The sequence below is a fragment of the Salvia splendens genome, chromosome 10, assembly GCF_004379255.2.
Source record: "Salvia splendens isolate huo1 chromosome 10, SspV2, whole genome shotgun sequence".
NCBI classification, from domain to species: Eukaryota; Viridiplantae; Streptophyta; class Magnoliopsida; order Lamiales; family Lamiaceae; genus Salvia; species Salvia splendens.
The window spans coordinates 11,271,066-11,295,549 of record NC_056041.1 but is presented as its reverse complement, the minus strand read 5'-3'; the positions used below and the strand labels follow the sequence as shown (position 1 = coordinate 11,295,549).

General features: G+C 39.5%; 4 protein-coding genes and 2 non-coding genes across 7 annotated transcripts; 3 read left to right on the top strand and 3 right to left on the bottom strand.

Annotated features, from left to right (window-relative positions):
- The first annotated feature begins 1,053 nt into the window (after positions 1-1,053).
- LOC121750772 (CBS domain-containing protein CBSCBSPB1-like) lies at positions 1,054-4,963 on the top strand. The gene is made up of 15 exons (XM_042145377.1): positions 1,054-1,193; positions 1,267-1,490; positions 1,766-1,940; positions 2,017-2,149; positions 2,241-2,411; positions 2,487-2,562; positions 2,674-2,787; positions 2,891-2,957; positions 3,051-3,156; positions 3,271-3,329; positions 3,409-3,512; positions 3,587-3,717; positions 3,818-3,903; positions 3,982-4,071; positions 4,558-4,963. The coding sequence occupies exons 2-15, from the start codon at positions 1,309-1,311 to the stop codon at positions 4,738-4,740; spliced, it is 1,677 nt and encodes a 558-aa protein (XP_042001311.1). The 5' UTR covers positions 1,054-1,193; positions 1,267-1,308; the 3' UTR covers positions 4,741-4,963.
- Positions 4,964-7,096: 2,133 nt separating this feature from the next.
- LOC121752287 (non-specific phospholipase C6-like) lies at positions 7,097-9,220 on the top strand. Its single transcript, XM_042147274.1, has 3 exons — positions 7,097-8,375; positions 8,451-8,627; positions 8,704-9,220. The coding sequence occupies exons 1-3, from the start codon at positions 7,292-7,294 to the stop codon at positions 9,003-9,005; spliced, it is 1,563 nt and encodes a 520-aa protein (XP_042003208.1). The 5' UTR covers positions 7,097-7,291; the 3' UTR covers positions 9,006-9,220.
- Positions 9,221-9,376: 156 nt separating this feature from the next.
- Positions 9,377-9,458, bottom strand: TRNAS-UGA. The gene has a single exon. It is a non-coding gene; the product is annotated as a tRNA-Ser (tRNA).
- A 6,165-nt stretch (positions 9,459-15,623) lies between these two features.
- On the top strand, positions 15,624-19,223 carry LOC121750769 (nuclear transcription factor Y subunit C-1-like). Of its 2 annotated transcripts, XR_006039938.1 has the most exons (3): positions 15,624-16,470; positions 17,962-18,011; positions 18,959-19,223. XR_006039938.1 is itself a non-coding variant. In XM_042145374.1 (2 exons), the coding sequence occupies exon 1, from the start codon at positions 15,762-15,764 to the stop codon at positions 16,452-16,454; it is 693 nt and encodes a 230-aa protein (XP_042001308.1). In that variant the 5' UTR covers positions 15,636-15,761; the 3' UTR covers positions 16,455-16,470; positions 18,959-19,223. The 2 variants fall into 2 exon arrangements, 1 of the variants encoding a protein (XP_042001308.1); XM_042145374.1 differs by lacking the exon at positions 17,962-18,011 and having other exon boundaries at positions 15,636-16,470.
- Positions 19,224-20,415: 1,192 nt separating this feature from the next.
- On the bottom strand, positions 20,416-20,489 carry TRNAI-AAU. Its single transcript has one exon. It is a non-coding gene; the product is annotated as a tRNA-Ile (tRNA).
- Positions 20,490-21,926: 1,437 nt separating this feature from the next.
- LOC121753309 (acetolactate synthase 1, chloroplastic-like) lies at positions 21,927-24,153 on the bottom strand. Its single transcript, XM_042148566.1, has one exon. It carries the CDS (start codon positions 24,086-24,088, stop codon positions 22,130-22,132), a length of 1,959 nt encoding a protein of 652 aa, XP_042004500.1. The 5' UTR covers positions 24,089-24,153; the 3' UTR covers positions 21,927-22,129.
- Positions 24,154-24,484: the final 331 nt, after the last annotated feature.

Here is a 24,484-nt window from a genome sequence, read left to right as displayed (position 1 = left end):
ATCACACATGAGCCATCAGGTGGATCTCGCCGGAAATAGATTTTTGAATTTCAACGAGTGGTAATACAATGTAGATAATGAAGAAACATGCTCGACCATATGTAATTCAAAGAAACAATGCCACAATGCAATCAAGACTTAATTACAAAAAATACATAACAATATGGACTAAATAAATTGGTAGCTAGCCCATGTATATATGAAGACGTAATGCCATAATAAGAATAGTAAAAACTCCGAAAAATATGAGAGTGTGGATCATCACAGCCTTGCCGTTGGTGGTGAAGTTCCCGAACTCGATGGGCCGGGTATTGCCCGGTATCTGAAACAGGATGCCCGGAGACAGAAGAACAAAGAGGAACAACCCTATTAGAATCGGACCCCAATCCAACATCTTTGATCAAATTCTTGAAAACGATGTTTGTGTTTACTGTTGAATATTGGATCACTTGATTTTAAGGTGTGTTTGCTTCCGTTTTAAAGATTTTGAAAAGGGGGATTTTGTGTCTTTAGCTGGAGGCAACGGATCTTGATTGCTTTGGATCTAGGGTTCTAAGATGCTTTGCATTCTTAGTTTAAGACATGTTCACCTTTTGGCTTTTATCCTTGGGAATTTTATATACATGTACGATATCAATCTTAACTCTTTTACATTTTCTCCTCAGTTTATTTTATTTTTAGTAAATGGTTATTCTTTAATTTGCGTATCCAAAATAAAAGCTTAACTATGGTTAGACTAAGGGAATACTTTTTACTAAACAAAAGTCGGTTATGTAACATATACCTGCATATTTGTGGTTTTGATCTCTATACCTCATCTAGGTGTAACATGGAACAATAAAAATGTTTTAGAAAACACAAAATTTGAGAGCCATATATGTAATCGAAATAAAAAGGTCGCCGCCAATATTTTTCCAAGTAATCAACGCACTATTTTGTTTTAAATAACAACATTTATGGTAATTTACGAAAATCCTTCTCCTTTCTTTCCAAGAAGACAGAAACCAATGGATGCAACTCCCAAATCAGGGAAAACATAATTATAATTTGAACTCCTCATCACATCCCAACAATTTCCAATCCCATAAAAAAAAAGAGAGAGAGATAAAAGTTTAACAATATTCACCAAGAAGGCAGCCCTTTTGGCTCGAAGCAATCACCATTTCACGGTTAATACAGCTTGCTCACACCTGGTAATTTCTATCCAATTTTGCATGCATGCGTCCTGATTTCCTTAAAATATTGGTTTGAATTGAATGTATATAGGAGGAGGAGGAGGAGGAGGTGAGTTATTGTTAATCGGAGGAAATGACGACGAGTCAAGGGGGATTATCAGCCTCTACCAAGAGAAGCTTGTCGTCCTTGATTATGCATTCTCCCTCTCAAGGCCGGAAGAAATCCATCGCCGCCTCTGAAGGCGCCGGATCTTTCTTGGGCTCTCCCTCTCACCGCAAATCTCAATCTCTCTCTCTCGGCACTCCCCGCTCCATGTATCTTCTCTATTCATTGCTAGAAAATGATAGAGGAATATGCTTAATTTGATATTAAACCTGCAATTTCGATTTTGATAGTGTTTGATCTCTGTATGTTTATTTGTAATGGAGTATTATTATATATTCATGCTTGAAGGTTTGACTAATTTGTAGTAGTATTTTATTGAAATGAATTTCATACTATCAAGCACTGAGGTAGGTTTTCTCCTCTGTTTTAAAATGGTATAAAAGCAATAGTTTTAGTGTAAGTACTAAAGCATTGTGTTTAATAGAAACAGGGGATTATCAGGGGAGAGGACGGTGAAGAGACTGCGTCTGTCGAGAGCTGTGACAGTACCTGATACTACAAGTATCAAAGAAATTTGTCAGCGGATGGCTGCAAGAAGAGTTGATGCTTTGTTGCTCACTGATTCTAATGCATTGCTCTGTGGGATCCTCACAGACAAGGTATCATCATCATCATCATCATCAAATTCATTTATTCTCCTTTTCTTTCTTAATCATACTGTATATGTTAATCAAGGATATAATTACAAGAGTCATAGCCCAAGACCTTAACATAGAAGAAACACATGCTTCCAAGGTTATGACCAGGAACCCCGTGTTTGTTCTCTCCGACACTCTTGCCGTTGAAGCCCTCCAAAAGATGGTTCAAGGTGTGGAATGACATTTCTAAAATTATGTCATCAGATTTCCAAATCTAACTATTGCCTTATGTTTCACTAATACTTTGATGTTTGTTGACAGGAAAGTTTAGACACCTGCCTGTTGTCGAAAATGGTGAGGTGATTGCGCTGCTCGACATTACAAAATGCTTGTACGACGCCATCGCCCGTTTGGAGCGTGCGGCCGAGAAGGGGAAGGCCATTGCAGCTGCTGTTGAAGGTGTTGAAAAGCAATGGGGCCCCTCAGCCTCAGGTAATTAGTCTTTCATCTCCATTTCATCATTCAACTAAATATTTAAAATTGATATGATGTTTATACAATGTGCAGCTCCCAACACGTTCGTTGAGACACTTCGAGAGCGATTTAAGCCCTCCCTGTCTACCATAATCTCTGAGAATACAAAGTAGGTAATATCTTCACTTGTACTACTATTAATTCATTATTCAATGTTATATACTACTATGACCTTTAATCCAGAAGATGAAAATTTTCTATTTTTGTGATGATTAACTAGGATTGCTACAGTTGATCCAACTGACACTGTGATAGTTGCTGCAAAAAGGATGCACGAGCAAAAAGCAAGCTGCGCTGTCATAACAGTTGATAACAAACCTCGAGGGATACTAACGTGAGCTACATGTTACAAAAAATGAGACTTGGATATGAACTACTATAAGTTATGTGGTTTGACTCTTTCTAGCAAATTTTCTGAACTTGACATTTCCTCATAGTTCAAGAGATATCGTGAGGCGAGTCGTAGCTGTCAATCTTCCAATAGAAACCACTCTAGTGGAGAAGGTACATACATATATACATTCTTTATACTTTTCATTTTGTTCCAACTGATGAATTAATCGACTAGTAATTTGAGTTGCAACTCTTTATGTATAGGTGATGACTGCGAACCCAGAATGTACTTCAGTTGATTCTTCTATAGTCGAGGCTCTTCATAGCATGCATGAAGGGAAGTATATGCACCTTCTAGTTGTTGATAAAGGTAGACCCCCGAAATTGTTCTATCTAACAACAAATAATTTCAAATATCCAAACTAATCACCCAAAATAAACTCTAAGTTTAGAGACTAATAATATCATGACGGTGATGATGCAGATGGGGTACTTGTTACTGTCATCGATGTGCTCAACATAACGCATGCGGCTGTAACCACTGTAAGTCAGGTTCGAATTTCACTAATGCCAAAGAAAACGAGAACTTAACTCTTTTGGCATATCCTTGAATTTTTAACAGGTTGGTAGTGCTGGATTTAACACTGAAGGTGCAAGCAGCATGATCCAGAGTTTCTGGGACTCTGCAATGGCATTAAATCCTGACGACGATGATGATATCAGGAGGTAGGTGCATCATCACCATCGGAGCTCATATCATTCTTTCTGTTTGTTGCTGATTTTTGCATATCTTTTGTAAGTATGGCTTCATTCAAGTTGCAGTCTGAGGGGGGTGAGACTGCTCTCTTCCTTCAGCAAAATTCTTCCGCTGCCAACGTTTTTGCTTTCAAAATCCAAGACAAGAAAGGAAGAATGCATAGGTTCATTTGCGGTGCGTTTTTCCTTCTACTCGATCTTGTATGCTAGATAGTGCAATGATCATTCATTCTTATGGTTCTAAAAGAAATTTGATTGTGCTGTTCCACATTCAGATACATACAACATGACTGAGCTCATGACAGCAATCCTTCAGAGAGTAGGAGCTGAGATCGATCGCAACAACCTTCCACAGATTCTGGTACACATTAGCGCCATCTCCCACTACGTCTCTCTTACTTTATCACATTTCAAAAACTCTCATTCTCATCTGTGGCAGTATGAAGACGAAGATAAGGACAAAATTGTCCTCGCATCAGATAGTGACCTTGTTGCAGCCGTGCACCACGCAAAGCTAGTCGGCTGGAAGGTAACGCCTTGTCGTTTAATAAATTTTGTAGCGACTACGGGTATCTAAAAATAAGCCACACCAACAAAATTGTCACCAAGAGAAGCATCGTAAATTTTATCGCATATTTAAGTAGTATAATAAAAATTTAATTACATCCACGCCTACATCTATATACTTTTGTTTCATCTGAGAATACACCCTCAAATGTCACTAAATTTTGTAGTTATTCATCACAAGATGTCACAGACTCACAGTTATATAAGTGACACATTGAGTCTCAGAATTCTAAAAAAAATTGTGTCACTACTAATATATTGTGACATTGTGAGTCTGTATGGAACTTATATGCTTCACAAAATTCCTTGTAAGCTGGATGATGTGCCGTCGCGAGTTGATATGAGCAGCATGTAACGATAATTTGGCGATGCAAATTTTCGTTTCTAAATTGCATGTTTTTCTTGGCAATGTATATATACTAATGAACTCCTACATTCGTGGAGGCAGGGACTGAGGCTACATTTAGACTACTCAGGCTTGCTGCAGCATCGGCAAAAAGTGTCCGACTCAAGAAGCATGCAGTATGCTCAACGCGATGCATCATCTCAATCGTACGGAGGCCTTGCAGCTGGGGCAGCGCTAGTGGCTGTTTTAGGCGTGTACGCGGTATTGAGGCGAAATCGGAACTGATAAAGCCAGTATCTACTTGCTGGAAGCATAGAACCATATATGCAGGCAGGAAAGAAATCAAAACTGGTTTATATAAGCAGCCTCATTCATTATATGATATTTTGTGATGGAAAAATTTTGGATGTAGTTAGATACATATATCTTTTCTGCAATAGGGAGTTGTCTTTGAATGTGTGAAAGGGAAATATCGTGGTCCTCATTGTAAACTGGAACATGATATCAATGCCATTGTGAATTGGGTTTTTTTTGCTTATTAATCTTACATTCGTATACCAATTACCAATACCTCTGTTTTGAGTGCATCTTAATTTCCCTTTTTCTTTTTCTTTTTTCATGTGCTATGCTCAAAGCATATTGAAAAGGCCAGACGAAAATATTTAAAAGGACAAAATCAAAATAAAAGGCAAAATAGATAGCATGGCATTATTGGATATTGAATAATCAAGAAAAAGGAGGTGGGGAATTTCAACAATTATCGTCTTTATCACGTGGTGTGCACTAGTATTTTTTCCTTCAAAAGGCCACAGAATTTTATTTTTGTCTCTGCAATACATTTTTGTATGTTTTCAATTTATTTCTACACCATAATTCTTCTGACTGCAATCAATGCAGTTACCAAACGATTTGTATGTTATTCTCATAACAGTAATATTCCGTCGCATATTTATTTTTGTGGAATGTTTTTCTATCTTTTAAGAGATAGTATAATGGAGTATTTTCTAAATTCTAATGTAAAACTGCAGTCACGTGCTATTATAATTACGTGTGGTGTATGCTTTGCATTGTCACTAAAATTATAAACATTAGTATGATCTAGTTTGATGTAGAAAGTCTAAACAGTTTGCTTTTTAAAAAATAAAATTACTTATGCATAAAATCCTACTAATCATTTTCATAATTTTGAAAGCCCTACTATTTGGGTATTATTAAAAAAAACCATCTTCGTAAAATCAACCCTTAAAACAATTTAATTTTGCCGGAGGTTCCCTTACTCGTGGGAGGCATTCAAATTACCGGAAATTTCGTCAAAACCTTTTCATAATTTACGCCGCTATTACTCATTCAATCAACATAGTTTGTCCTCCAACTCATAATGTAGCAAGAATCTAAGTTGATTTAGTGCACCTCTAACAACAAGATTTACCTTTAACCAATAGGTATTTGAATATTATCATGGTATATGAAACCATTGTCCTCCGTAAAATTTAAAAATAAAAAAGGAAAAAAAAAATTAAAATTGGATATAATAATTGTTAGGGTAGACAATTTTCGACACCACATGGAACCCGACACAAACACGCACGAAATAAAAGGGTTTGGGGTCAAATCTTATTCGATTCATGTCCTTATTGGATTGACTATATAAGAATCTGATAATTTTGGGTTGGATTTCAGATAACCCATTGAATACTACTTCATTATTACTATAATTAATTGTATTTTTTTAAAAAAAATATACTCTTTTTATTTTATTTTGTGTAAATTAGGTTTAAATCATGTAAATTATATTTAATATTTAGATTTTATACTTTATTACTATTAAGTACTTAATTGTGTAAATCATGTTTAATTGTGATATATCAGCTTTTAATCGTGTAATATTATAGTCTGTTCTTATTGTATTGCTAACGGATTAGTCTCACGTGCAGGTTGTTTTCAGATTTAAAGATAGCAAATCGGATATAAATTTGGGTTGAAATTTTGTTTAACAAGTCAAGTTGGAAATAAGGTTATTGAGTTAGGTGGTTAAGAGAATGAGTAGTGCTAAATGGCCATAATGTGGCTGACCATAAAAATAAAATATTGTTACCTTTAATGCTTATTTACTTGGATTTAGTTCATCTTAAAAGTAACAATTATCTAAGACTAATTTACCCTTTGTCCCGAAATAATACACATAAAAGACTAAGTCGTCAAATCATCTTGGAACTTTGAATATGTAGCTCATTTTCGTTTCTTATGTTAGATATCCACTCAGTTTTTTTAAACTTTAATTTATTGTTTTATATTTTATAATTTAATTGTTTAATATCTGTAACTACTTAATATATGAATATCTTTATGATTTTATTAATTATTTTGTATGTATATTGATCAAAATATCCTATTATGGCCCGCCATAATGTGGCAACGTAGCATTTCCCTAAGAGAATAATGGAACAATCTGCAATAGCGCTTATAAAATGACAATTACGTGCTACTCCAGTAATAATGAAAACCAACCAAAAAAATTACAGTAACGCCCATCATCACTATCGAAATCTAAACTTTAAATGAGCCGATATCAAACGTGGGCCCCCACCATTCAAACCACGAAATTCTGTTACCTTTTTCTTAATAATTTCTTGGCGATTTGAAAAACGACACTCCACACCCCAAAGCACTAATCCAGAACATTCTCCATTAATGCACAGTGGCACTGCTATAGCTCCCTCCTTTACCAAATACTGCTGCTGCATTCCATCCCACAAACCTAACATTGTTTACTGCCATTAATATAGTTCTTCATTCTTCATTCCATTCTTTTGAAGCGCGTTCAAGTCCTATCTCAATGAACAAGACAATAATGAGGCACATTTCCTTCATTTTATTGATAATCTCATCCATCTTCCCCCAATCCCATTCCCACCAGCAGCAGCAGCAGCAGCATCCAATCAAAAACATAGTAATCCTAGTAATGGAAAACCGATCATTCGACCACATGATCGGGTGGATGAAGAAATCCATCAACCCCTCCATCAACGGCGTCACCGGCAGCGAATGCAACTCCCCCTCCTCAAACCCCTCCCAAAAGATCTGCTTCTCCTCCGACGCCCACTTCATCGATCCCGATCCCGGCCACTCCTTCGACGCCGTCTCCCACCAGATCTTCGGCTCCCCCGCCTCCCCCTTCCCCACCATGTCCGGCTTCGTCGACCAAGCCCTCTCCATCTCCCCCAACCTCTCCTCCACCGTCATGAAAGGCTTCTCCCCCCAAAACCTCACCATCTACTCCGCCCTCGTCCATCACTTCGCCATTTTCGACCGCTGGTTCTCCTCCATCCCGGGCCCCACCCAGCCCAACCGCCTCTTCCTCTACTCTGCCACCTCCCACGGCTCCACCTCCCACCTCAAGAAGCTCCTCGCCAAGGGCTACCCTCAGAAAACCATCTTCGACTCCTTGCACGAAAACGGCCTCAATTTCGGCGTCTACTTCCAGAACATCCCCACCACTCTGTTTTACCGCAACATGAGGAAGCTCAAGTACATTTGGAAATTCCACGATTACGATCTCAAATTCAAGACGGATGCAAAGAGGGGGAAGCTCCCGAGCGTGAGCGTGATCGAGCCGAGGTACTTCGACCTGAAGGGAATGCCGGCCAACGACGACCACCCCTCCCACGACGTGGCGAATGGGCAGAGGCTGGTGAAGGAGGTCTACGAGGCGCTGCGTGCGAGCCCCCAGTGGAATGACACGCTCTTGCTCATCACCTACGATGAGCACGGCGGCTTCTACGACCATGTCCCCACTCCTTATGTCGGTGTCCCCAATCCCGATGGCAACACCGGCCCTTCGCCTCATTTCTTCAACTTCGATCGCCTTGGCGTTCGTGTTCCCACCATCATGGTCTCTCCTTGGATCAAGAAAGGAACTGGTATGTTGGTATGTCATTGCGCGTGTGTTGGCCTAGTGGTAGCTTAGTTGATATATATCAGTTATTGTGGTGCAGTTGTGAGCAAGCCAAATGGTCCTACTACTGATTCAGAGTTTGAGCATTCATCAATCCCTGCTACAATAAAGAAGATGTTCAACCTCTCATCCAACTTCCTGACTCACAGAGATGCTTGGGCTGGCACGTTCGAGCAAGTCTGGGGCGAGTTAGCTTCTCCAAGAACCGACTGCCCGGGTGAATTACACTTCACAAATCGTAATCTCTTGCTGATGTTGTTTGGTATGGCATTGATGGATTTTGTTGTGTGCAGAGGTTTTGCCGGAGGTGAGTCCTCTGAGGAAGACAGGCGCGGATGAGAGCAGGGCGCTGTCGGAGTTTCAAGGGGAGGTGGTGCAGCTGGCTGCTGTGCTGAATGGAGAGCATCGGTTGAGCACATTCCGGGGGGGTGATGCGGGGAAGAAGATGAGTGTGAAGGAAGGGGAGGAGTATGTGAAGGGCGCGGTCTCGAGGTTTATTAGGGCGTGCAAAGAGGCTGTCAAGATGGGTGCAGATGAGTCGGCCATTGTGGACATGAGGTCTTCATTGACTACTAGATCATCCATTCATAACTAGATAGTTAGTTAGTTTTCCATCACAACTCACAAGTGGTGTGGTTCAAAATATTTTATAGTAGTACTATATGTGATGTGCATATGAAGAAGATTGAGTCTTGTGATTGTGTTTGCAATAGACAATAGCTGCGCGGAGAATATGAGATGAGAGTTGTAAGGGAACAAAATATGTAGATTATTGTCCTGTGTTTAGTGCACTTGGAACCTCCAATCCAATCTTGGTGTTGAGAATGATAACTGTACCTCTAGGTCACCTTTATGGAGTAGTAAAATCGTTTGTTTATTTTAAATAAGAAACTAGAAATATGGAGTACAAAATTAGTGAGATAGGGTTCAAAAATTAAGCAAGGAGACAAAAGCAAAACAGAAACACGTCAACAGCAGGGTTCGAACCTGCGCGGGCGAAGCCCAACAGATTTCAAGTCTGTCTCCTTAACCACTCGGACATATTGACGGCATGAAATAATGTTTCATTAATTTTATAATCAATACAAATATCCCTTTTCGTAATTTGATTTATGTAGGAGTAGTTCTTTTGCCTTCGCATTTACTAAAAAGATAATGACTTTGTCTTCATCTCCAAAATTAACATAGATGTTCTCTAAATCGTCGACAACCTTATTAAATTCTTTAAGTTTTTCGCTTATTTCGTCTATTTAAAAAATTGTTAGCATATAGTCGTTGCTTCATGAACAATTTGTTAGAAATAAGGGAAGAAATTCCCAAGCCGTGTACATGCGGTACTCTAACTATTACAATCGAAAGGAAACTTTGCAACAAAAAGAGGAATGAAAATTACAATGGAAATAAAGCAAACCAAATTTATAAGTCGAGTCGAGGAAAGCCCTCTTTCCGCAAGACAAATTACGCCCCGGCTAGTGCTCACGGAATGGCGTATTGTCCCCAAAGATAAAACGACTTCCTCCTAGCGTGTAGAAGCACCTCAAACCCGCTAGGCACCGGCGAACTTGATGGAGTTCCGAGAATCGAGCTAGACAATGCTCCTATATGTGAACTAGGATGTAAGGAGCTAGAGAAGAGAGAATGCTTGTTGTGGTGTTCGTCCCTTTTCCATCTACCACTCCATGCCTTATATAGGCTAGAGATGTAGACATGAAAGATCAAGACATAAACACACTACATAAAGAATTTGGGGGTGAAAGGCCAAAGGACTTAGCCACATGAAAGGCCAAAAGTCTTGCCTTTATCACACGTTTTTTCCAACAATCCCCCACATTGGTTAGAGCGCTGTCAGCTCAAACCAACACAAGACATGTATGCATGCATGCAGACTCTTTGCTCAATTCTCGAGAAATAATATTGCATTTGGAATAGTAGCTTGGGGCTTTGAACTTTCCATAGTCAACACTATCGGGCATACCGGCGGGCCTGGTGGACGTGATGCCTTGATCCATTCCTCCTTGGTGTATACCGAGACAATAATATTGACACATTATTATTTACAAACTCATCAGTTCTCACGTTTGTGTCCTTTACTGGCCATGGAACACCACTTTGGATTCATAAGTGATTCACATGTTGAAGCGGCCCACACTTCTTCACTTACATAGGTGATTCTTTTCAAGGTATCCTGCAATACCCACCTCCTCGAGGTTTCTAAGAATCATTAAAAGTCAAAACTTAGCCTCTTACCACATGCAGGTTACAACACTCAATGCTTTCTAAAGAATGGGCGAAGATAAAAAATCTTCCGAGTGTTACAACTAGATTCATATAGCTTCGTTTTCCCATTGAACCAAGCCCATGAGATCTCCAATCGTATTGTTGGGTTACCACTATAATCATCTTTTAAGATGTGATTTTCAGTCCCATTCCTTTTAACAATTTATGCAATTGATCACGGTTTAAACCTTTCGTTAACGGATCCGCTAAGTTATCAACTGACCTTACATAGTCAACTGTGATAACACCACTTGTGATCAATTGTCTGACGGTATTATGTCGCCGATGAATATGTCGAGACTTACCGTTGTATAAGCCACTATGTGCTCTCCCTATAGCTGCTTGGCTATCACAGTATATCACTACTGTCGGCACTGGCGTCTTCCAACATGGAATACATTTAGGAAATTTCTGAGCCACTCGGCTTCTTCCCCTGCTTTATCTAATGCGATAAACTCAGATTCCATGGTAGATCGAGCTATACACGTTTGTTTCGTCGACTTCCACGAAACAGCACCACCCCCCACAGTGAACACATAACCACTCGTTGAGAACGAGTCTTTTGAATCAGAGATCCAATTTGCATCACCCTTCAAGTACTTGGGGATATCTTGTGTATTGCAGCTCAAAGTTAAGAGTATACTTCAAGTATCTCAAAACCCTACGCAGAGCTTTCCAATGTTCCTTGCTTGGGTTGCTCGTAAATCGGCTCAGCTTATTCACCGTACACGCAAGATCTGGTCGGGTGCAGTTTGTGATAAACATCAAACTCCCTATGATCTTTGCATATTCTTCTTGAGCTATAGGCTCACCCGTGTGCTTACTCAAATGCACGTTGGGTTCCAATGGAGTCTTAGCTGGCTCACAATCGAATGAGTGAAACTTCTTTAGCACTTTCTCAATATAATGAGATTGTGTCAGAGCAATTCCCTCATGATTCCTTTTAATTTTGATTCCGAGAATCACATCAGCTAAACCCATATCTTTCATGTCGAAATTTCTCTTCAACATATTTTTGGTTTCGTTGATAATGGCACTATTGCTGCCCGTAATCAACATATCATCTACATAAAGACACATAACAAAACCGTTATTTGTGTTCTTAATGTAAACACACTTATCGCACTCATTGATAGTGAATCCATTTGCCAACATCACGTTGTCAAATTTTAAATGCCATTGTAATGGTTCTTGCTTCAACCCATATAATGACTTTACCAGTTTGCATACTTTACGCTCTTGCTCAGGCACAACAAACCCTTCGGGTTGTTCCATATATATTTCTTCTTCCAGATCACCATTCAGAAACGCAGTTTTCACATCCATTTGGTGAATATCGAGATTGTGCAAAGCAGCAATCGCAAGAAACACCCGAATGGAAGTGATTCTCGTAACAGGTGAATAGGTATCAAAAAAGTCATGCCCTTCTTTCTGCTTAAAGCCTTGGACAACTAGGCGAGCTTTGTACTTATCTATAGCACCATCGGACTTATATTTCCTTTTAAGAATCTACTTGCACCCTAAAGCCTTACAGCCTTCAGGCAAGTCTACTAACACCCAAGTGTTATTTCTCATGATGGATTCAATTTCACTATTGATAGCTTATTGCCACCACGCTGCGTCTGGGCCAGACAGAGCTTCCGCCAATGACTTTGGTTCGTCATCCAACATAAAAGTTATGAAGTCGGGACCAAATATTTTAGCAACTTTAACTCTTTTACCACGTCTTGGTTCAACATCCTCAGGACTTGACCTCGTCCTTTTTGGAGGATTAGAACTAGTGGATTCATCCATCATTCTTTCACTAGAACGATCCTCTTGCCTCTTGCAAGGGTAAACATTCTCAAAGAATATAACATTCCTTGACTCAATCGTTGTTCCTTCAGCCACGCCAGGCACAGCTGATCTATGGACTAGGAAACGATAGGCACTACTATTAAGTGCATGGCCAATAAAGATGCAATCGACTGTTTTAGGGCCTATTGCAACTTGTTTCGGAGGTGGTACTTCTACCTTCGCTAAACACCCCCACACTTTGAGGTATGAATACGAAGGTTTCTTCCCTTTCCACAACTCATAAGGAGTCACATCCCTATTTTTTAGTGGAATTTTGTTCAGGATATGATTCGCTGTTAACACAGCCTCCCCCCACATGTTCTGGGTTAATCCTGAATTAATCAACAAAGCATTCATCATCTCTTTTAGTGTTCGATTTTTGCGTTCAGCAACACCATTTGATTGAGGAGAATATGGAGCTGTGGTTTGGTCAATTATACCACTTGCATGGCATAATTCTGCAAACGGCGCTACATACTCACCACCTCTATCACTTCGAACACACTTAATTCGACAATTAAGTTGACTTTCGGCTTCATTTTTGAATTCTTTAAACGCTTCAATTGCCTCATCTTTACTTCTTAATAAGTAAAGGTTACAATACATTGTGCAATCATCTATAAATGTGATGAAGTACTTTTTACCACCTCTTGTTTGCACAAATTTCAAATCACATACGTCTGTATGGATCAATTCAAGAGGTTTTGTGCTTCGCTCTACCGAATGGAACGGCAGTTTAGCCATTTTGGCTTCAACACACACTTCACATCTTTCTTGTGAGTTAAACTTATCTACTTTTAGTAAATTAAGATTTACTAGTCTTTTTATAGCATTTAGATTTACATGTCCCAATCTATTATGCCATAAATCAGAGCTCTCAAGCAAATAAGAGAACGTGTCATCTTCCTTATTGCTTATTCCTTTTCCACGGTGAATGACCGTAACATTCAGCTCAAAAAGTCCATTCACTAGGTAGCCTTCACCTATGAACTTTCCATACTTGGTCAATAAAACCTTTTCACACTCAAATTCTAGTGAAAATCCATGATTTACTAGAAGTGAGTCTGACACCAAATTATTTCGGATGTCTGGGACATGCAGTACATCCTTAAGGGTAAGAACTTTTCCAGATCCTAATTTTAGGAACACATTACCCACACCAACCACCTTAGAAGAGGCTTGGTTTCCCATACGTACTTTTTTACCTCCAACAGATTTGTAGGTAGAAAAAACGCTTCTCTCGGAGCACACATGACATGTGGCACCCGTATCAACAAACCATTCAATTGGATTGTTACCATGGTTCACGTCGGAGATCATTGCGACCACCTCGTGATCTTTGTAGTTTATAACAACATGTTCAAATAATTTGCACAATATTGTCTCCACCAATAAGTACATAATTATATTGAACCATATGTGCATTGGTATATTCAACAACCCATGCATCTCAATTACTACTACCAAGTCTAAATTGGTCTTGCTTGTCAAATGAAAAACGATAAACACAATTCTCAAGAGAGTAGATCTCAAGGAATTAACCATTTCGTAGCCCATGAACATTGGTACTGTTCGTTTCTTCATTCCAGCTTTGGAGCTCATGTTTCCTCCAACTTCAATTGGTATAATCCTATCTTAGAAGAGTACACTAATTTGTCTTGCGATTGTTAGAAATAAGGGAAGAAATTCCCAAGCCGTGTACAGGCGGCACTCTAACTATTACAATCGAAAGGAAACTTTGCAACAAAAAGAGGAATGAAAATTACAATGGAAATAAAGCAAACCAAATTTATAAGTCGAGTCGAGGAAAGCCCTCTTTCCGCAAGACAAATTACGCCCCGGCTAGTGCTCACGGAATGACGTATTGTCCCCAAAGATAAAACGACTTCCTCCTAGCGTGTAGAAGCACCTCAAACCCGCTAGGCACCGGCGAACTTGATGGAGTTCCGAGAATCGAGCTAGACAATGCTATTATATGTGAACGAGGATGTAGAGAGCTAGAAAAGAGAGAATGCTTGTTGTGGTGTTCGTCCCTTTTCCATCTACCACTCCATGCCTTATATAAGCTAGAGATGTAGACATGAAAGATCAAGACATAAACACACTACATAAAGAATTTGAGGGTGAAAGGCCAAAGGACTTAGCCACATGAAAGGCCAAAAGTCTTGCCTTTATCACACGTTTTTTCCAACACAATTTACTAGAGATTTTTTCCACATCTTCATTTGTCTGCTTCGCAGCTTCCCATTGCACTTTATCTCATCTTATAGTAATATTCCATATTACTCTATTATGGTATTAGTAAATTAGAGAGGTAATCGAATACAAATTTCAAACTATGATCTGGACCGTTAGAAAATGTCAACACATGACAAAATAATAGCAACAAAAAAACGACAACACAGTATCAACAGTTAATATTGTATTGACCTTGTGTTGACACTATATTGATATTAAAATATTAAAATTTATACTGTTTAAATTGTGTTGATGTTATGCTGAGGAGTTTTGAGTTTGTACCATGTATAGAATTTGCATTTATCACATTAAAATTAGGTTGAAACCAATTTATTTAGAAATTGGATTAGTCACATATAAAAAAAAATCCTTGAATTTTGAGTGATACATAAAATACAAGTATTCGTATTTCGAATTTATTCTTCATTGTTAAGTTTATGCAGCAAAACCCTTTTCCATTAAAGTATGTCCCATCATCCGAGTCAAAATCAACCCACCAATCATATTGCATCTTCATAGATAAGATATTAACCATTGGTTCATATTTTATTCTCCTTTCTAAAATGTCACTTTTTATTTCATAAAATAATGCATATAAAAACAAAAGTTACAAATTAAAATATTACCACTAACTTCACAAACATAACCATCGATTTTTCAATAATATCACGATGCTCATATCCTCAAAGCATATTACCCCGTAAAATCTGACAAAAATCAAATTGTATTTCCAAATAAACATTCATAAATCAGATTTTACTTTTTCCAATCAACAAAAACACTATTGCCACTCCCATTCAAGCCATATCATTGTACCACATGCAGCCCAAAGTGTACATTTAGCTGGAGCAACGAAATCACACTCATTCCACACCTCTATATGTGAGCGTATATATATTATGCAGCTCCCTTTCTAACAAAACAGAAAGCAAATAAATAGAGAAGAATTCCCAATCTCAATTTTGCATCCCCAAATTAGGCCAAGAAAATCGCAGAGGCAATGGAGAACAACCCGCAGCAGAGCGCCACGCCGCCGTACCCGCCGGCCGTAGCTGCGCCGGGGTACCCATCGCAGCCGCCGTACCAGCACCTATTGCAGCAGCAGCAGCAGCAATTGCAGATGTTCTGGAATTTCCAGCAGAACGAGATCCAGAATGTGAACGATTTTAAGAACCACCAGCTGCCCCTGGCGCGGATCAAGAAGATCATGAAGGCCGACGAGGATGTGCGCATGATCTCCGCGGAGGCGCCGATCCTCTTCGCCAAGGCGTGCGAGCTCTTCATCCTCGAGCTCACGATCCGCTCCTGGCTCCACGCCGAGGAGAACAAGCGCCGCACCCTCCAGAAGAACGACATCGCCGCCGCTATCACGCGCACCGACATCTTCGACTTCCTCGTCGACATTGTGCCCAGGGACGAGATTAAGGACGAGGCGGCCTCTCTGGGGGGGATTGTGGGCCCACCTTCTGGCCCTGGTGGGGTCCCCGTGGTGCCCTACTTCTACCCGCCCATGGGGCAGACGATGATTGGGCGACCCGCCGTGGTGCCTGGTGTGGATCCGGGGGTTTACGTGCAGCCTCCGCCGCCGCCGCCGTCCCAGGCCTGGCAGTCGGTGTGGCAGACGGGGGCTGATGATGGCTCCTACGGGAGTGGTGGTGGTGCCAGCAGCGGTCAGGGGAACCTTGACGGTTGAGGGTAACTCAATTATGGTAATTTTTTTTTCTATTTTGTGTTGCTTTTTGTTAATTCTTCGGTTTGTTACGTAGATCTGGAGCTGCTCTTCGTTATTTTCAGAACTAAGTTTTGTTTAGGTAGCATTTTGGGGTATGTATTAGTTGATAATAATACGTCGTATATTGTAATTAAATCAATTTTGAGTTGCTGGTGATATGTGTGAAGGTCAACATTGGCGTTTTATTTCCCTAAATAAACTTTTGATTTTTTACCCTTCCTAAGTGTTTTTAAATTCTGATTTTCATATGTGAATAATTTAATGTCCTCTTTGAATACTACTGTGTTTTGGTTTTGCATACAAGTGACATGGGAATACAGTGGATATTGGTTTGAGTTCTACTCACGTTCAGGGGAATTTCTAATGTCTTCAGTTTTTTTCCGGTATTACTGAGTTTATAATTTGTTCATACTTCATACTGCTTTGCTTAATTCGCCTTGAAAAATGTCTAGGAGTTGAGCGGAAAACGGTATTCTAGTTCAATGCATTAGATGATAGTCATTACCTATGGAGATGAGACATGTTTGACACTTAAATTATTTAACATCCATATCTTGGTGAATTCTGTTCACTCGCATCATCTCCATAAGTAGGTTGCTACTGTAAGCTTTGTTAGTGGGTAGATTTCCTTGAATAATCGCCATAACGTATGGAGTTAGTGTGTCCTTATGTATGTCGACATAACTTATCATGGTCCCAAAATTGACAAAGTCTCAGAATTGTTATGCAGTTTGAGGCAGATATGAAAGATTTTTGTCTGTTAAGGGCTTCTATTGTGATAACTTAAAGGTCATCCTAATGTGATCCTTTAGTTCTCAATATTGTAGTAGGGTTTCTATTGCTGTATTGCACCTCTGCTGTATATGCAGCTACCTGTAAAAAAATTTATCTTGTGGAGTTGGTACTATCCAAAAAATATGTAAATTTAATCACTGAAAATTCTCAGTGGCTCATAGATCATGGATTTTCTTACTTTGACCACCCTTTGTTTAGGTCAATTTAGTGGCAAGCAAGTTAGCCTAGGAAAGTGATACCTTTAAACCGGAAGCCATCAGTCAAAGATCTGCAGGATTCTTGTTTACTAATAAATTATTTCCTTGAACTTTGAAGCACATACTAGGCTCTTAAGAGTTGCTTGGTATGATGGAATGGAATGAAGGTGGGTGAAATGAGGATAGAATTGGATTGGCTATTTTCATGTTAGAGGAAGGAATGACTAAGACTTGTCTAGTAAGAATGATTATTCCTAAGAACAAATGAGTGGAAATGGAGGTAGGACTCACTATCTATTCCCTTCTCTATTCCATCATACCAAGCACCCGTTTAATGTCTGCATTTCCACCATAATATCTTGCTCTAGCATTACTAGTAGCTTATGCAGGCGTACTATAGTTTCCTGAATCATAATTATCCATTTGATGGTGTTACACAATAATAATTTACATAATGCAATACTGTAATTTAACAGGCTTCTGGTCAACCTTCTCCCATTTGGTGCCTGTGTTTCTCGTGTTCCTGGTATGTCTAGACATCACGGAAGCAATTTCTTCATGCAAAACTCATTCTTTGGCTGTCTGTCAGCTCTTTCTGCATATGATTTAGGTCCTTTGCACCTATTAGAATCCAAGCTTTGATTCCGCATCTCAGTTTTTCACTCTCCATCCATGCTATGTTTTAATTTTATGAGTAGCAGTTTATACCTACTCATTTGTCTCAATCACCTTCCTCAACCTTAATTCTGTAATCCATTTGCATTACATAATAAATCAGCTGTTTGTACCTGGACTAGATATACCAAAAGACAAACCTGGTCGAAATCAGCAAGCAGTAATGGCTATTGGTGATTTTCCTGCACCATCTTTGGAATCAGACTCCTGGTTTTTCTTATTTGCATAACCTGCCATCACACTCGAGATCTTTTTACCACAATTTTTGTGTATTCCTCTAAATTCATCTGAAGAAACTGAACTTGATTAATCATTATGTGGGGATAAGAATCATTATGGTAAAAGTGTTGTCACTGGGAAAATGATTTGTTTCCCTAGTAAAGGAAAATCGTTTTATCTGAAATTCCCTAATAATGATTCAAGTAGAATGTTGGATACTGCAGATTTTGATAAAGTTCATGTACATCATAGGAGCAGCGCTTGAGTTGGTGGGAGACTGCCCATGATGGGGCTGTGGGGGGACTGGCCTTGCATAGTATAATAAACATGAAGTTTATGTCATCGTTTGCTGTTATTGTTTTCACTGACTGATCGTTACAATAGATAGTTGGCATCCTCATCACTAAGATGCTTGTACGATCATGTGTCTTTAGCAGCTTCACATGATTGTTACAATGTTTGCAGTTCCTACCTACTAATCTTGTAGCGTCAGTTTGGAGTATTCAACATATTTTCTTTACTTGTTTTTTCGCATGAATCATGTGCAGACATTAATGACGGCACTCTTGTTTGATGCAGTTGAAAGTAATGGTGAAGTGACAAGGGAGAGTAGCGCGGTGGTCACTTGCTTGGAGCGAAGGAATTTAGGTTATCATATCTATAAATGGGGCTTGAATTCTTGCATAAAAGAAGATGTGGTTGTAGGAATTGTATAAAACTTGATCTTGTGTAGGGACTGAGACCTCCTATCAATGCAATCAAAAAACATGTGCAGAATGTTTCCAGTGCAATGATACACTGAACTGATAATTATTTTTTGGTCGAAATTCGCCACTTTGCTCTACCTACCTTTTACACATTTGATATCCTCTTTTTTCCATACCATCCCTTCTCTTGCATTTCTTGTTTCATCTTTGCTGCATCATACCGTGTGTGTGTGTGTGTGTGTGTGAGAGAGAGAGAGAGAGAGCTTCGCTTTAAATGTATGAACCTGTAGTTTCTGAATGAAGTACTACTATAACAGAATGATAGTATGAGTTGTTAGAGCATCCACAACCGTGCTCTTGCCAGCGGTACGGTTGTGGGCCCGGGCGGTACTATTCATGCCTGCTCTCTGGCAAGAGCACAACACCCACAGCTGTGCTCTTCCGCAAGGACGAGCACAATTAATTTAAAATTCAATTAAACAAAAACATTTCCATAATACTAAAATTCATTAAAAAACCTAAATAATATTACAAATGACAAATAAAATAAAAACGACATAATTAAAATCCTAAAAAATAAAAATTACATAATTAAACTCCTAAAAATTTAAAATTACATAATTAAAATCCTAAAAATTGAGATTGAGAGAGTTGTTTAGTATAGTGTCATTTTTTGTGTTTGAAATGAGAGTATTTATAGATGAAAGTATGAATTTTGGGGTAAAAATAATGAAAAAAATAAATTAAAAGTGTGGAAAAAATGGATATATTTTATTAGGAAGTGAGACAATATTTTTTTTATTAATTTTGAATTTTTCAGATTTTTTCAATTTTTTTAAAAAAATAATAATAATAAATGATAAATCAACGGGCCAATCAGAAGCTGCCACGTCACGCCTCGTGCTCTTGCCGCTGGCACGGACGTGCTCTATGCATAGAGCAGCGCCCTGCCAGCGGCAAGAGCGCAATGGTGGCGGAGCTCGTCCTTGCCAGCGGCAAGGACGGACGGTGAGCTGCTGCTCACCGTTGGGAATGCTCTTACTTTGGTTGAATAAATTTTTTAATGATCAATCTTCTTTCTAATTAAATAAAGTTTTTTGATAGACCTCTGGCTAAAAAAAGGAATCAACTCTATGAAATTTAAAAATAAGCAGATTAGACTTAATAATAAAAAGCTTTGAAATTGAAAGGAAATGCAAAACCAACAAAGTTTTATACTCCATAGTTATTTGGCGGGTAAACGAATTATGAAATTTAAAGTGTTTAACGACTTATTAATAAACATGCGTTAAGGATAATAGAAAAAATTTAAGTAAAATATTAAAAAAGTGGCCCATGCAGGTTTCGAACCTGCGACCTTCGCGTTATTAGCACGACGCTCTAACCAACTGAGCTAATAGGCCATCTTGACACCAACATCAATATATATTTATTTCATTGAACAATAAAAATCATATATTGTGCGTTTTATAGGTTACCACCACGCCTAATTGGAACTCAAATGATTTTAGTGTCATATAACATAGTGTGTATGAGTTGGCCCGCGGTAGAGTGGTTAGTGATGAGGCCAAAGTTCTCAGCTTTGAGTCATCCGTGGCAGAGCCTTTAGATTTATGTTTATTTACCTATAAAAAACAATTAAAAATAAAAAACTCAAAATGGTTTTAGTTAATGCTTAGTTGATTTCTTTTAAACCGATCATATTCCAACAAAGAAACACGTTTATTATTATCTTGGTGTTGTATTTCTTTATTTGTTACTAGTACTGTATTCTCTTTATAGAAAGAAAATTAATCTAATTTTAAACATGTCATTACAAAAATTCCCAATCCATAATGAAACACCCCTGTGAAAAACCAGGAAATTAATTTCATTTTTTTTAAATTGAATATTTGTCATTAGTATGTCTTTTAGTTATTACTTTATCAAGTATGGCATAATGCCCACGATTTCATATGCCACCACCAACAAATATAGTGAAAATATGCACACACTCACAATCTTGGGGTTCCCACCATTATATTTATATACTTTATTTTACACTTGAAATAAATAGTGTAGTATCGAAAACATATAGTTAAAGATTTATAATTAAATTCTGAAATTACAAATTCCTAATTAATAGATATGTAGTGTTTAATGTATGATTCATTTGTAAATCACAAATATCCATTCGAATTCAGTTAAAATCGTTTGCCTAAATTTTACCATCGCCATTTGTGGGATCAGAAAGATAAGTTGCTACAAGAAAACATTGATTATTATGAAAAATGTAGTACTAATAATTATGTAAAGTACTGGTCAATATATTTATTGCTACTTTACAATATTTTATATTACACAGAAATTAGGTAAAATTTATCAAAAAAAGAACATATTCCACTATCATTTGAGAGATCCACAGATACATGTTATCATGTGACAGTCCTGTGTTTACGAAATTTATTAAAATAATAATGATTTAAGACGATAGGATTGAGATTGAGCAACCAAAAAACGAAACGAAATTAGCACTGAGACTTATTAAAAGCCGAGTGTAAACACAGTGTTTACGCACGCACTGTGCTGTGCTATAGAAAAGTAACACAAATTGGAGTAGGTACAAATTTTATACTCATTGGAGTCTTCTCAAGTTTTCAAAATGCAAGATAACTTTAATGGCCAAAAAAGTACCTAGTTACAACGAATTCCAAATCAGTATTTCCATCTCACCATGTTAAGTGCTTTTGATAAAGAGAGAAAAATACACCTATTTCAGTGTCTCCTAACTCAAGTAAAACACACATTGACACACATGAAAATAAACCATAGATACTAAGCTTGATGCATTTCACCATATATAGATTAAAAAAACATGCATTGCTGCTGCTCTAAAATCTTACATACGTCATACTCCATTTATTACACCCTACAGCAAAAGTACATTATACCATAATACTTGACAGCATATGTGTTCCAAGCTTCGACCTTTCCAACTCACCTAAATACACTAACAAGTAACAGCACAAAATAGAAGATGCTACGAAGCATATCCTTACCGAGCTCAATATTTAGTTCTTCCATCACCTTCAGTTATCACATCTTTGAAAGCGCCCCCACTGGGAATCATAGGCAGCACGTGCTCTTGATGAGGGACGATCACATCCAACAAGTACGGGCCAGGGGTGTCCAGCATCTTCTGCAACGCTGCCCTCAGATCTTCCTTCCTACTCACCCGGGCTGCTGGTATGTCGCAAGCCTCTGCAAACTTGAGCATGTTGGGGAATATCTGCGACTCATCTGCCGGGTTTCCTAGATAAGTGTGAGCGCGGTTGGCCTTATAGAAACGGTCTTCCCATTGGACCACCATGCCCAGGTGCTGGTTATTCAACAGCATGATCTTGATGGGAAGGTTCTCCACTCTTATCGTGGCCAACTCTTGAACATTCATCATGAAACTCCCGTCACCATCAATGTCCACCACCACAGCATCAGGTCTCGCAACAGCAGCTCCAATGGCTGCAGGGAGACCAAATCCCATGGCGCCAAGACCAGCCGAGGTCAGCCACTGCCTCGGCCTATTGTACTTGTAGAACTGTGCAGCCCACATCTGGTGCTGCCCCACACCAGTGCTAATGATAGCGTTTCCCCCCGTCAACTCATCAAGCATCTGAATCGCATATTGAGGGGGAATTGCATCTCCAAATGTCTTAAAACTCAAGGGGTGTTTGATCCTTTGCTCCTTCAACTCATCTCTCCACGCTGAAAAGTCGAAACTAACACCACCACCCCTCACATTCTCCTCAAGTATCGAATTCAACCCTCGAAGGGCCAGCTTGATATCACAACAAATCGACACATGAGGCTGCTTATTCTTCCCAATCTCAGCCGAGTCAATATCAATGTGAACGATCTTAGCCCGACTAGCAAATGCCTCGAGCTTACCAGTCACACGGTCATCAAACCTAACCCCAAAAGCAAGCAACAAATCACTCTTGTCTACTGAATAGTTTGCGTACACAGTTCCGTGCATTCCCAGCATTTGCAAGGCGAAATCCTCATCCGAACCAGGATAGGAACCAAGCCCCATCAACGTGCTTGCCACGGGGATTCCAGTAAGCTCGACGAATTTCCTCAATTCCTCACTCGAATTCAAACAACCCCCTCCTACATAAAGCACCGGCTTCTTCGAATCGGATACTAACCTAACTATCTGCTCCAACAACAGCTGGCTAGGAGGCTTAGGCAATCTAGAAAAATAGCCACTCAACCGCATAGGCTGATCCCAATTCGGAATCACCATTTGCTGCTGAATATCTTTGGGAACATCGATGAGAACAGGGCCGGGCCTACCAGATCGGGCAATAAAGAAGGCTTCCTTGACAATTCTAGGAATATCATCAACATCCAACACGAGATAATTATGCTTCGTAATTGACCTAGTTACCTCAACAATTGGGGTTTCCTGGAACGCATCCGTGCCGATCATGCGGCGGGGGACTTGGCCGGTGATGGCGACCATCGGGACGCTGTCGAGGAGGGCGTCGGCGAGACCGGAGACAAGATTGGTGGCGCCGGGGCCGGAGGTGGCAATGCAGACGCCGGGGAGGCCGGAGGCGCGGGCGTAGCCCTCGGCGGCGAAGACGCCGCCCTGCTCGTGGCGGGGGAGGACGTTGCGGATGATGTCGGAGCGCGTGAGGGCCTGGTGGATCTCCATGGAGGCGCCGCCGGGGTAGGCAAACACGTCGGTGACGCCCTCGCGCTCGAGCGCCTCCACGAGGACGTCGCTGCCCTTGCGGGGCTGGTCGGGGGCGAAGCGGGAGACGAAGGCGTCGTCGGAGGAGGTCTTGGGTTTTGGGGAAGATAGGACGCTTGAGATTTGGAGAGGGCGGCGGGAGCGGGAGGAGGCGGGGGTGGAGTGATGGGGGAGTGGAAGAGTGAATCGTGCGGTGAGCTTGGGGTTGGTGAGATGATTGTTGTTGGTGATGGGTGGGGAGGCGGAGGTGGAAGCAGCGGCAGCCATTGACGACGGTGGAAAGAGACGGCGGAGTAGTGTTGATAGGGTTCAAACTTGGAATTGTTGTGAGAGTGGTGGATGATTGCACTTGCAAGTGCGATGGAATTAATAAGAGTTGTAATTAGGTGAAATGACGTAAATGGCCCTTGTCTGATTTTTCATGTCATGACCACATCCTATTCTTGTCTCTTGGTGGTTTTTTTTTTTTTTTTTTACTTGTCTCTTGGTGGTTACAAAAGTTGTTTTGAGCTAAACTACGAAATTATATTTATAATAATTATTTTTTTCTTTTTTCATTTGCTTTTATATGTTAACAATATTTATATAATAATATTATTTATTCAAATTATTATTTTTAGTTAAATAATTACATTGGTATAAATATAGATTTATTTTTTTGTT

What these genes read in the sequence shown, in the direction of transcription:
- LOC121750772 (XM_042145377.1), top strand. Translation starts at nt 1,309, where the DNA reads ATGACGACGAGTCAAGGGGGATTATCAGCCTCTACCAAGAGAAGCTTG. An exon ending in CTCGGCACTCCCCGCTCCAT is followed by an intron (nt 1,491 to 1,765) that starts GTATCTTCTCTA and finishes TGTGTTTAATAG; the next exon opens with AAACAGGGGATTATCAGGGG. An exon ending in CGCATGCGGCTGTAACCACT is followed by an intron (nt 3,330 to 3,408) that starts GTAAGTCAGGTT and finishes AATTTTTAACAG; the next exon opens with GTTGGTAGTGCTGGATTTAA.
- LOC121752287 (XM_042147274.1), top strand. Translation starts at nt 7,292, where the DNA reads ATGAACAAGACAATAATGAGGCACATTTCCTTCATTTTATTGATAATC. An exon ending in TTGGATCAAGAAAGGAACTG is followed by an intron (nt 8,376 to 8,450) that starts GTATGTTGGTAT and finishes ATTGTGGTGCAG; the next exon opens with TTGTGAGCAAGCCAAATGGT. An exon ending in TCCAAGAACCGACTGCCCGG is followed by an intron (nt 8,628 to 8,703) that starts GTGAATTACACT and finishes TGTTGTGTGCAG; the next exon opens with AGGTTTTGCCGGAGGTGAGT.
- LOC121750769 (XM_042145374.1), top strand. Translation starts at nt 15,762, where the DNA reads ATGGAGAACAACCCGCAGCAGAGCGCCACGCCGCCGTACCCGCCGGCC.
- LOC121753309 (XM_042148566.1), bottom strand. Translation starts at nt 24,088, where the DNA reads ATGGCTGCCGCTGCTTCCACCTCCGCCTCCCCACCCATCACCAACAAC.